This window comes from Rhinolophus ferrumequinum, chromosome 11, assembly GCF_004115265.2.
Source record: "Rhinolophus ferrumequinum isolate MPI-CBG mRhiFer1 chromosome 11, mRhiFer1_v1.p, whole genome shotgun sequence".
In the NCBI taxonomy this organism is placed as follows: Eukaryota; Metazoa; Chordata; class Mammalia; order Chiroptera; family Rhinolophidae; genus Rhinolophus; species Rhinolophus ferrumequinum.
In genome coordinates, this window is record NC_046294.1 from 48,917,265 (window position 1) to 48,929,568 (window position 12,304).

The 12,304-nt window shown below is 39.6% G+C and overlaps 1 protein-coding gene across 2 annotated transcripts in view; it reads right to left on the reverse strand.

Moving 5' to 3' along the window:
• The window catches only part of RAB6A (RAB6A, member RAS oncogene family), a 60,691-nt gene extending 51,467 nt beyond the window's left edge, over window positions 1-9,224 (reverse strand). Inside the window, exon 1 of one of the 2 annotated variants that reach the window (XM_033119557.1) lies at window positions 8,642-9,224. In XM_033119557.1, the coding sequence (XP_032975448.1) occupies window positions 8,642-8,711 (70 nt within the window). In that variant the 5' untranslated portion in view covers window positions 8,712-9,224. The remainder of the gene's footprint in view (window positions 1-8,641) is intronic. The other variant, XM_033119556.1, reaches the window with a different exon arrangement.
• Between the last annotated feature and the right edge of the window lie 3,080 nt (window positions 9,225-12,304).

Consider the following 12,304-nt stretch of genomic DNA (forward strand, 5'->3'; position numbering starts at 1 on the left):
GAAAGCAGAAGGTTCCTGCACTGGGGAATACAAGGTACAAGTGAGGGCTAAAGTACAAATAGTACTAAAAACAAGGAAATTAAATCTACTTATTCTATGTTACCTTCAAACCCTCTCTCTATTTGGTTCACGAAAGCTGGCAACCAAGCTTATCTTCTCCAACAAGACACTGAATAATTCTTTTTTTAGGAAATCTGACCAGCAAAAAGACTTAAAAGGGCTTATATCAGAGACTCCCCCCAAAAGAACTCAGCCAGACTATCCTACAGAGAAGCCCCATAAACTAACACAAGAGCTTAAAATTCAAATTCTAGTGTTCAACTCTTAAACAGAAACAGCCAAAAATTCCTAGCTTTTTGAGGACCACATCAAACAAGAAATAGAGAAACTAAAATAAATGGAGGAGAAAAGCAATTTCCAAAAAAACTGAGTATTGGGAAGAAAGTCATATATCCCATTAATTCTCAAATAACAAGAGAAGATACTGGAATCAAAAAGATGCTATAGATAAGGAACATTGAAAAAACAAAGAGTTCTTTGAAATTAAAATGACAGCAGAAATAAAACAATAGGATAGTAAAAGTTAAAAAAAAACCTTTTAGGAATTAAAACAGAAACATAAAGAAATAAGAGGCTAGATAAGGTAAAATTAGAGAATCAATTCAAGGAGGTCTAATAAGGATTCTACAGAACTGACATGAAGAAGATATTCTAAAAGTCAAGAAACTTTCCTGAAACTTAAGAACGTAAGTTTCCAGTATGAAAGCACATATACCTATTACTCAGCACATAACATGAAAATAGACATATCGTTATAAAAAATCAAAAGACCAAAAGTCATAATGGCAACACTAGCATTTACAAGGCAATATATTAATATCTTCAAACCTCTGAAGGAAGAATATATCCAACCTAGAATTCTAAACTCCACAAACTTCCAGTGTAAGGGTTGTACAAATACATTTTCAGACACACAGGACTCAAGAAACTTTCATTTTCCCTTTATTCGGAAGATAACTACCGGAGGATATGTAAAATGTAAGGAGGAAGTAAACAAAGAAGGAAAAAAATGTAATCTAAGGAATCCATCCAATACAAGAATAGAAGGAAATCTTCAAAATGATGGTAAAGGTAAATCCCAGGTTGACAGCTATACACCAGTCATGGAGGGTACCTAGCATAAATTAGAAGAGCTCAGAAGATTCTGGGAGAAATGTCCCAAGGAGAGCAAACTGAGGGAAAACCTGATGCATTCTTACATACTGAGGCAAGTTACACTATTGGTAATTTATGCATATAAATTAAACAAAGCAAGTCAAATAGTGACACAAAGATAAACAAAATATATGCAAGAGAGTACAAGTAATCAGTATACTACCCAGCTCAGCTGTGAATACCATTTACCTGTTAATAATGTAAAGATTAAATACTGATCTAACAAAAATGTATATCTATATTTAGAGGATGGGGAAAACAACACTTCCAGGTTAGTATTACCATATCAGAAAAGAAAAATGCTTAGAAAGGTTAAATGGTTAAAGTGGTCAAGATCACACTATAAACATTGGGGTCAGGATTAGAACCACAGCCTGATTGTCCCCGGAGCTGTCTTTATCACTATATACTGCCTCCCCCAAAAGAAAAGGTGTTTTTTTTTTTCCCTTCTTCCGCCTCTCCACCCCCTCCGGTTCAAGCCCTTGTTTCTCAGTCTAGTTGTGTAGGACACAGCTCCCTGGCCCATGCTGGTATTATGAGCCTTGCGCTCCCCACAGCTGAGGCAGTCGGTCACCGGTCGTTGGTCGGCAGCTCACGACAGCTCACAGCAGCTCTTGGCCACTCACGATGGCCACTCACGGAGGCCACAGGCCATTCATGTTGGCACACAGTAGCCCATGGCACCACACAGCAGCTCACACCAGCTGCTGGCCACTCACGCTGTCCACCGGCCGCTCCTGACGAAAAGAAAAGCTTTAACTACCGTGTTTCCCCAAAAATAAAACCAGGTCTCATATTAATTTTTGCTCCAAAAGACACATTAGGGCGTATTTTCAGGGCGTGTCTTATTTTTTCATGTACAACAATCTACATTTATTCAAATAGTCATGTCATCTTCTGGAACATCATCATAACGTACTAAATGCGTCCATCTGGCTGACAATCTTACTTGGGGCTTATTTTCAGGGTAGGACTTATTTTCAGGGAAACACAGTAGATAGCATAGGAATAGATTTGAGAATTTCGGAATAGGGAAGTTTGATATTAAAAATTACAAAATGTGTATTCCTGGAGATATCTGAGAATAGGATGCAGTAACTTAAGAGTGGTCCAGTTTAACTGTCATAGCCACGAACAACCTAAGAAGACCTAACAACTAAATTAAATGTAGTATCCTGCATGGAATCCTGGAACAGAAAAAAGATACTATTTAAAACTAAAGAAATCTAGGGGCAGCCTGATGGCTCAGCTGGTTAGAGCCCGAGCTCTGAATAACAAAGTTGTCGGTTCAATTCCCACAAGGGATGGTGGGCTGTGCCCCCTGCAACTAAAGATTGAAAACGTGACTGGACTTGGAGCTGAGCTGCACCCTCCACAACTAGATTAAAGGACAATGACTTGGAGCTGATGGGCCCTGGAGAAACACACTGTTCCCCAATATTCCCCAATAAAAAAAAGTTATATTTTTAAAAAAGAACAACTAAAGAAATCTAAATAAAATATGGACTTTAATAATGTATCAATATTGGTTCATCAATTGTAAAAAATGCATTTGTGAGATGTTGATAGAAGAAACTGGGTGTAGGGTATATATTATCTTTGCAATTTTTCTGTAAATCTCCAAAACTATTCTAAAACAAAAATTGTATTTAAAAAAATAGAATGGGAAAGTTCTCTATGTACTAAAATGAAAAGACCTCCAAGATATATTGTTAAGTGAAAAAAAGCAAAGGGCAGAATAAAGTCTAATACGTTTTATGTAAGGGAGAATAAGAAATTACATTCATATTTGCTGAGTCTTCATAAAGAAATCCCAGAATATACACAAGAAAATAATATATATACTATATATAATTTTAATTTGTGAAATGTGTGGTTTTACTACCTATTAAAAATAAAGTTAGAGGGGGAAAAAGTGGTCCAGTTTAAAGCCCTAAGAAAAATGGATTAGACGATTTCTCAAAGTTTCCTCCAACTATGGAAGGCTATAACTAAAAAATTTCAACTAAAATATGTTTAAACTATTAGCCAGTCATATTTATAATGTGCCTTCCCTGAATCTCCATGCTCCTGTCACTTCTCTGTACCTGTTAATTCTACTTTTCAAAGCAGCTGCACTTATTACACTATATTATGTATATGTATATTATGAAATATAAATTTCTTAAGAGTAGGCTCTACCAAACCACTTGACAGAATAGTTTTCAGTAAACATTTGTTAAATTAAAAATATTTATAAGCACTTCCTATGTGCCATACACTCTTCTAAATGCTTTACACATATCAACTAATTTAATCGTCACAATAAGTTTATATGATAAACTTTACATCATCTTCATTTTTGGATAAGGAAACTGAAGGAGAAAGAGGTCAAATAATTTGCTCAAAGTGGCCAGTGCTAAAATACGAAACCCAGACTCTGTGCTATTAATCATTAGTTCCACTGTTTAGTTTTGAGGCTTCAAAACAAGATATGAGAAACATTCCCCTTGATTGTCCTAACTTGCAATACAAAGCTGCAAGGTACAAATGGCTTGATGTCATCTAACGCAGTGGTTCTCAAAGTGTGGTCCTCCGCTCCCCAGAACCCCTTCAGAGGAGTCCACTAGCCTCCGGGGGATCAAAACCATTTCCATAATATTAAGATGTTATTTGGCTTTTCTCCACTTTCATTTTCCCATAAAAATGAGCCTACATGCTGTGTGATATTAGAACAGATACTGAATATAGAAGCTATGAGAATCCAGATTTCCTCTAATAAGTCAAACTAATTAAAGAGATTTGCAAATATGTAAAACAGTGCCACTCTCACTACATTTTTGTTTGGAAAATAGTTTTTTCTTTTTTCATTAAAAATGATTATGGGCCGGCCCGGTGGCTCAGGCGGTTGGAGCTCCATGTTCCTAACTTGGAAGGCTGCCGGTTCGATACCCACATGGGCCAGTGGGCTCTCAACCACAAGGTTGCCAGTTCATTTCCTCGATTCCCGCAAGGGATGGTGGACAGCGCCCCCTGCAACTAAAATTGAACATGGCACCTTGAGCTGAGCTGCCACTGAGCTCCCGGATGGCTCAGCTGGCTCAGTTGGAGCGCATCCTCTCAATGACAAGGTTGCCAGTTCAACTCCCACAAGGGATGGTGGGCTGTGCTTCCCTGCAACTAACAATGGCAACTGAACCTGGAGCTGAGCTGTGCCCTCCACAACTACGATTGAAAGGACAACAACTGCCTTGGAAAAAATCCTGGAAGTACACCCTGTTCCCCAATAAAGTCCTGTTCCCCTTCCCCAATAAAATCTTAAATATATATAAATTAAAAAAAAAAAAAAAAAAAAAAATGATTATGTTAACATGTACTAGGGTTAATACTATCATTTTTATAAGTGAATCAAATATTTAAAATATTTCTGTTCACTTTCAATACAGTAAATATTGATCTAAACCACATAAACAGTTCTTTAGGGGCCTCAACAAATTTGTAAGAGCATAAATGAATTGTGAGAAGAAAAAGTTTAAAATCACTAATCTGCCAATCTAAACTGTTCAGTACTCCTGGCCTCTGAGAGTAAGATACTTTTTCCCTACCTAGTATGTTATAATTTAAAAGAAGTGATGTAAAAAAGGTAACACACAGTGAAAAAATAGTAGTACTAGGCCAGGTATGTGTTTCTCTCTTAGATTACATTTTCTAATTTGTAACCAAGCTGTAACATTTGTTTGTAGTAATATCTTCTACTGTAAACTATAATGACATTCCTAAAAGTGACTTTGCATTTCAAAACAATAACAACAGGTAGTAAAAAAAGAGATTCCTCAAAGAAACTTCAGATTTAAGTTGTGTATTTCAACATTCCTTTATTAAACCATGTACACTACTGAAATATAAAGAAACCATAAGAGTTTATAAGATTATCAGTACTGATGTAATTAACTCAAGGAGGCTTCATGTACTGAAACAACTCATCTTCATTACAGAGCACAGAACCTTAAATTTTTGATAAGACAATCTACCTAACTTCAAATCAGTTCTATGACCATGTCTCTAAATATCATTTGACATACGTTGAGGTACTATTCTAATAGCAAATAATTTAACAATAGTTTGAACAATGCAAAACAAATTTTGCTCAACTCAGAAAAAAAACTGTAAAATCCTGATCGGTCTTTTTTTTGTTTTAAGTGAGGGCTATAAATTATTAGGTTCTCTCTCCCACCTGCCCAGTAACTGCAATATCTCTGCATACAATCCAATAATGTAAGTATAAAATGTTAGTGTTAAACTCTTAATTGCATAAGGAAAAAATGTAGACTTCATTATAACAAAAATTAATATAGGCTACCTACTACCTTTGATTACTATTAGATTCAACCATCACTCATTCACTAAATATTTCTGAGTACATACTATAATCCTGGCACTATGAGAGACACTGGGGAAACAATGAACAACAACAAAAAATAACAGTTTTTAATCTTCATGGGACTTGCATTCTGTTTGTGGGAAACTGACAAAAACAAATACATAAAAAATAAGAATTATAAATGTGGTAAATGCTATTAAGGAAACAAACAAGGCTTTGCCACAGATTAGTCTTTGAAAGCCGAATTGTGTAATTCTAAAACCTAAAAATAAATAATTCATGAAGAGTTACATCAAGATTACATGGATTCTACAGACCTTTGCTAATGCACAAGAAAATTAGACACTGCCCATGAAAACAGAGATCGATCTTTCATTGTCAAAGATATTGGATGGCATTACTTAGCAATATAGTAGCCTCAAAAGATAATTAACCTCACAGGTCCACAGAGTTAAAAAGCATGTGAACGATCCTAAAAAATTCTAAGAGGAGCCTAATGAGACATGACAATTAAATGTAACGTGGTACCCTAAAATGAATGCTTAAACAGAAAAAACTAAGGAAATCTGAAAATAATATTGAATGTCAACTCTAATTGAAAAATTTAAAAGGGGGGTAAAGATCAATAATATTGTGATAGTGCAGTACAGTGTCAGATGGTTGCTGAACTTATGGTGATCACTTTTTTTGCACAGGGAATAAAATCAATAATGCGGTAATAACACTGGTTAGAGCTAGGTGGGTACTGTTGAATAACTATGATGTACACCTCAAACTAATATAATAGTGTATGTTAGCTGTATTTTAATAAAAAATCTTTAAAATAAATAAAAGAAAAAACCTAAGAAAATCTGAATAAACTACGGACTTCATTAATAATAATGTATCAATATTGGTTAATTGTAACAAATGTAGCACACTAATGTAAGATGTTAATAATAGGGAAAACTGGGTGGGGCTATATGGGAACCCTCTGCATGATCTCAATTATTCTATAAATCTAAAACTATTCTAAAACAACAAAGTCTATTTAAAAAAAAATCTAAGATGGCTTCAGGAATTGGGGAGGAAAAGAGTTATTAAAGACTTTTAAAAAGTAAGAAATGAAAAGCCATAACACTCTGCAATGTGAATTAGAACATAAATACTCAAGAAATTCAAAGGAAACCTGGAGATACTGGTTATAATCTCTATTCATACTAAAATCTTCTTATGAGAGATATTAATGGATTTTTCATGCAAACTAAACAGCTCTGTATCATAACAGAAGGCAGGCAATAACATCCCTAGAGTACACAATAAGCACTTTAGATCCTATTTATCAATAATGACCAATAAGCTATTATTTTATGTATGGCACTATCCTGAAATTACCATAAAACACCTGGACCAGGATCAACCTCATAGGTTAATCAAGTTACTTAAAGAAACAAGCTTATACCTACTTCAGGAAAATTCAAAAGCAAAGAGAAGACATCATTTTTCCTTGGTAAGGGGGAAGGGGAAAGATTATGTATGAAAGGAGAAAAATGATTTCTCAGGTCCAACTGGAAGCAATTTTGCAACTAGTATTAACCTACTTTAATGACATACAAAATAGTATAAATAGTTCAAGGTAGTAATAAAAGCTCTGAATTTATATCAGTTATCTTCTTTCCAACCAAAAGATAACAAATGTTTTCTATAGTCTAACCTAAGACACCAAGTGGGTAACAATGTTTGATGACTTGTGAGAAACTAATCTCTCAATGTGTGAATTTTAAAGATGGTCATGATAAGTGTGAGAAAAACAAAGAATGATAATCTCTAAATTGCCAAGTGTCAAGTTTGCATAATACAGCATAAAAATGAAATTACAAGAAGTAATTTTAGAGACAGCCATCACAAAACTAGGATCTTGTATGGAATACAAACTATAACAACAGCAGAAGCCTGACCAAGTAAATGAGAATTTCACTCATCAGATACTATGGAATATTAAACATAAAGGAGTCCTTTAGCAGAAGGGGTATATTACATATTTCGATCTAATTTTCAAAACTAGATGATGAATCTATTCTTCTTACTCTACTCCAATACTCCCAAAGGAAATCCACTAAACAAAGATATTTGTTATTCTCAAGCATTCTTTCACAGAAATCCTACATCTATAACTGGAAAATACTCAAGGATAAAAGGAATACTTAACATTTTCCCAGTAATTCCTGTATGCACCACCATGAGGAGAATCAGATACTGTTTCATGTTGAAAAAGGAGAGGTGAGATGTGAAAAATTCCAAGTAAAACGATCATGACATAGCATCTGGCAGAGACCAGAAAAGCATCAACACTGCCAAAAGAATTGTCAAGGATGAAAGTCAAGGGAAGAAAATGAGGTTTTCCAAAAAGCCACAGCCTAACCCAAGGGGTAAAAATTGCCACTGCCATCGCCAACCCTCTCACCCCTCAACCACTCCATCCTCAAGTCGCCTCCAATTCAGATATATGTCTTCTATAACCCAGACTAATTCCCCATCCAAGTGAAAACCATCCAGGAATTTTCTACGACACCCCCCCCCTTCCATGAGATCCGCACTTCTCAGGGCCAAGCCTCTGGGGAAAACAACGCCCAGATCCTACCCTCCATGCCCAAGGTTGAAGAGGGCCGGTTCCCAGGAGTGGGGCTTCCCGGGGTGGGCCTCACAGAGCTGACGAACTGGAATAAGAGCAAGGAATAAGGGTGGGGCTCAAGAAAGGGGGCTGGGGTGGGTGAGACCCGAGGAAGAAAGGGATGGACAGGAGGCTGGGCGGGGTGGGAAATAGGGAGGCAGATCGACGGAAGAGGGTCGGGCTGCGGGGAAAGGAGACGCCGGAGTCGGGCACGAAAGGGTCAAAATCCGACCGACGGATCAAGGCGAAAAGGAACCGGTGGCTAAGAGGGGTCGGCGAACCCCGGGAAGGGCTGGGGGTGGAACGAAGCGCTAAGGCGAGGCCGGCAGGGAGCCTCCACGGACTGAAGGGCCGCACTGGGGGCGGTGCGGGGAAGCTGCGGCCAGCCGCCAGGAGTGGGGTAGCCACGCACTCACCGCTCTGCTCCCCCAGGAACACCAGCTTGAATTTCCTCAGCGGATTCCCGAAGTCTCCGCCCGCGGACATGATGGAACCGGAGGAGCTGCCGCCGCTTCAGCCCAGAGACCTACCGGACCGACGCTACTCCAATCGGTTGATGAAAAGGGTGAAAGGAAGGGCGGGCGCCGAGCTCTCTCGGCCCCAGCAGGGCCGACGGCGGAGCAAGGCTAGGGGGCAGGACTGCTCTCCACAGATAGGCAGCCGTCGCCACCGCCTCCCCGCGGAGTCGCCTGGCACCGACCGAGGCCCGCGGCTGGGAAGGGAAGGAGATTGGTGTCAGAAGCAGTCAGGGGTGTGCTCAGGGTTCCCAAGGCTAGTGCTGTTCTGTTCTCAGCACCAGGCACGGAGAGTGAGGTGAGAGGCAGAGGGTGGCGGGGCCGGAGCCGCAGACGTCTGGAACCTCTGACACGCAGCGCCTCAGCTCCCACAGCTGCCGCCGCCGCAGGCCAACCTGCTGAGTGCGCGAGCCTCTGGCGCGGCGCTGGGCGAGCCTGGGCGCGAGCCTGCCGCCCCGCCGCCCGCCGGCGTGCGTGCGTGGGAGCGTGCGCGTGCGCGCCACAGCCAGCACTTTCCTGGTTTAGCCTGCTCTCCCGGCTCCTCCCGCGCCGCGGAGACGTCGGCAGGTTTGGTTTCGACTCGCGTCAGGGGAAGCAAGGAGGCGGGACGGAACTTGGGGAAGTGAGGAGGTGGAATAAGGAGGGGGTGGAATACGTTACGTATGGGATGAGCCAATCGCGAGAGACCAAAGGCGGGCAGGGACCGGAGTGAGGTGGCGGCGCGAGAGCGCGCGCGGCTGCCGCGCGGTGGAAAGCGTTGTACGGTGGCGGCCATGCGGAGTGTGGCGCGTCGCAGCCTGCGGGGAGGGGAAGAGGGGAGGGACGGAGGCGGGGCCGGAAGGTGATACATTGAACCCAGCATTGTACAGGTGGGGTTAGAGAGTCGTTAGACGTGTACTAGGCTCCTTTATCCTGAGCCCTCAGCCCTGTCTCACATTCCTCAGATCCGCCCTTCACCCGTGCACCTACCCACCTTCATCTTCTTAATCTTCTCACGGTATCTTACTAGGTACATGCTCTGCTGTTGCTCCCAGGAGTTTCATAACTACAGTAAGAAGCAGGGCCTCCATATTTTTGCAGATGAGGAAACAGGCTCAAAGGAAGGAAATAACTTAGAAAACCCACAAAAACATAAAGTGGAAGCCAGGTTTTGGTTTTTCCCCCCATTGAACCTTTGCAATCTCCTTATTGATAAGCCCATCACTTCCCTGGCTTGACCTGACTTGGTCTTCTGTGCCAGCCTTTGTTCCTCAGATAGTGATAACTCTAGGTGCCACCTTCTGTGCTAGAAAAGGATTTAGACGTAAAACAAACCCGTCATTTCACCGATGGTGAAACTAAAGCCCACGTAGGAAAACAGCTTTGCAAAAAGGTCACACAACAAATTAGAGGTAGAGCCTGTTCTTGAGACCAAATGTGAGGAAGGGGATATTTTAAAGATCATCCGTTCCTCCTAAAATAGGGCTTCTGAATCTACCGTTGGTGGACCTCTCTTAAATGAAATATCTGAAACGTGCATTTTCCTGTGGAGAGAATCATAGCATTCAGCAGATTTTCAACATAGCTCATGCCCCAAAAAATGCAGGCTAGTGTCACAGTCAAGAGAAGCCTAAGGAGATATGACAACTAAGTATAATGTGGATATAATTAACATGACAACTGAACATAAGTTTAAACTGAATGAGATTCTGGAACAGAAAAAAACATTAGGCAAAAACGAAGAAAATCTGAATAAAGATGGACGTTGGTTAATTATGATGTATCAATATTGGTTCTTTAATTGTAAGAAATACACTAATGTAAGATATTACATGAGAGGGAACAGTGGGGGAGAGGTATATGGGGACTTTCTGTACTGTCTGCTCAATTTTTCTGTAAATACAAAGTTTTAAAAAACACCTATTAATAAAAGATGAATAAATAAAAGGTTAAGAATCACTGAATTAGAGAAATTGGCATCTACACTTCACCGTACTTCAGCCATACTTGACTAGGCTATTGGATAGCATCCAAAAAAGTAATCTCTGCGCTTGAAGAGAACACTTTTAAAAACTGGTATCAAAAATACTTCCCAAGTTAATAATGAAACAATAAGTCCTTACATTTGTATATAGTATCTTACTAGTCACAAAACACATTTACATACATTTTCTCATTATTTGGAGGTTATTATTTACTTAGCTATAGAAATGGCAGTATCAAACAAGTAAGTGTCTTCTCAAACTAGGCATGAATTGCTGAATTAGAATAAATTAAGGGGAGGAACAGAGATTCGTAAAATATCCATTCTAGCCTATCAAGACAACAGTTATATCCCCAAGCCTCCGTCTCCATCAAAATTTACTAACTTCTGATTCCTCTCAGCTAAGTGGCAGAAAGATTTTGGAACATGCATCTAAAATGAAATGGTAAAAACCTGAGTTGTAATATGGACATTTGATTTTTTTTTAAAAAAAATTCATTTTAAAAATAGCTTGTCAGGTCTTGGGAGGCTTTTGCTACCAGTAACTCAGAACCCTGGCACACACAGAGAACACCCAATACCAAGAGATTATTTAAAAAGAAAACCTCTTTCAAACAAGAGTTGCTATTTTTTCTTTCTGATGGGTACCAGATTTTCATTATGTTTCCTGAAATAGCCTTTAAAGTAACATCTGAGGATTGGAACTATAATTACTTTGTACCTCCTCGGGAACTTTATGAATCAATTTCTCCATGCTGCTCTGGTCCCTATGGTCACCTAGAAAGGTGATGTTATTTCTATTATTTTGAAGAGAGGTGTGGTGTAATCTACCTCTTACCTCAGATGTTCGAATATTTTAACCTAGCATTTTGCACTGACACATATACAGCCTCATTCTTCTCTGAAGCTGCGTTCATATTTATCTGTGTAAATAATGTTTTGCCTTCAGAGCAAAACATATGGTCTAAAAGTTGCATATTAAGTGCTACACGTTCATCAAATGAAGAAATTACTTGGGAGAAGGAAATTAAAGAGGCTTTTTCCAAGGGCACTTTCGCCAACACTTTCACCTCCATAATTTTCTACACACTATTCTCTTTACCTTGAACACTTTTCCCTTCCTTCTTCCCTCCCCCCAATTCCTACTCATCCTTCAGATATCATCTCTAACAAGTCTTCAAGAAGCTTTCTCTGTCTGCTCCCACCTCCATTAACAGTATGAAGTACCCCTGCCTGTCCTCCCATTGTACCCTAGTCTTCCCCATCACTTCATTGTTATTAAGTGTCAGTCTTCCCCACCTGACTAAGCTCTGTGAGGTCCTGTATTTTCAACACTTGTAGAGTGCTTGCTACATAGTAAGCATGCAACAGATATTTGCTGAATAAATGAGAGAGATTATTTTAGCTTTCTTCAAAGGTTCAATGGAATTCGGGCACGTGGAGATGGAACGGCAAGAGTGTTTTGGAGAAAGAGAGCATCACTCAAAATCAGAGAGGACAACTTTTGACAACTCCAAATCGAAAGTACCTAGAGCAGTCTTCTTTGATAAATTTAAAAGGGATCGTTCATTTGAAGCCCATGGATGTGTCCAGGAAGCTAC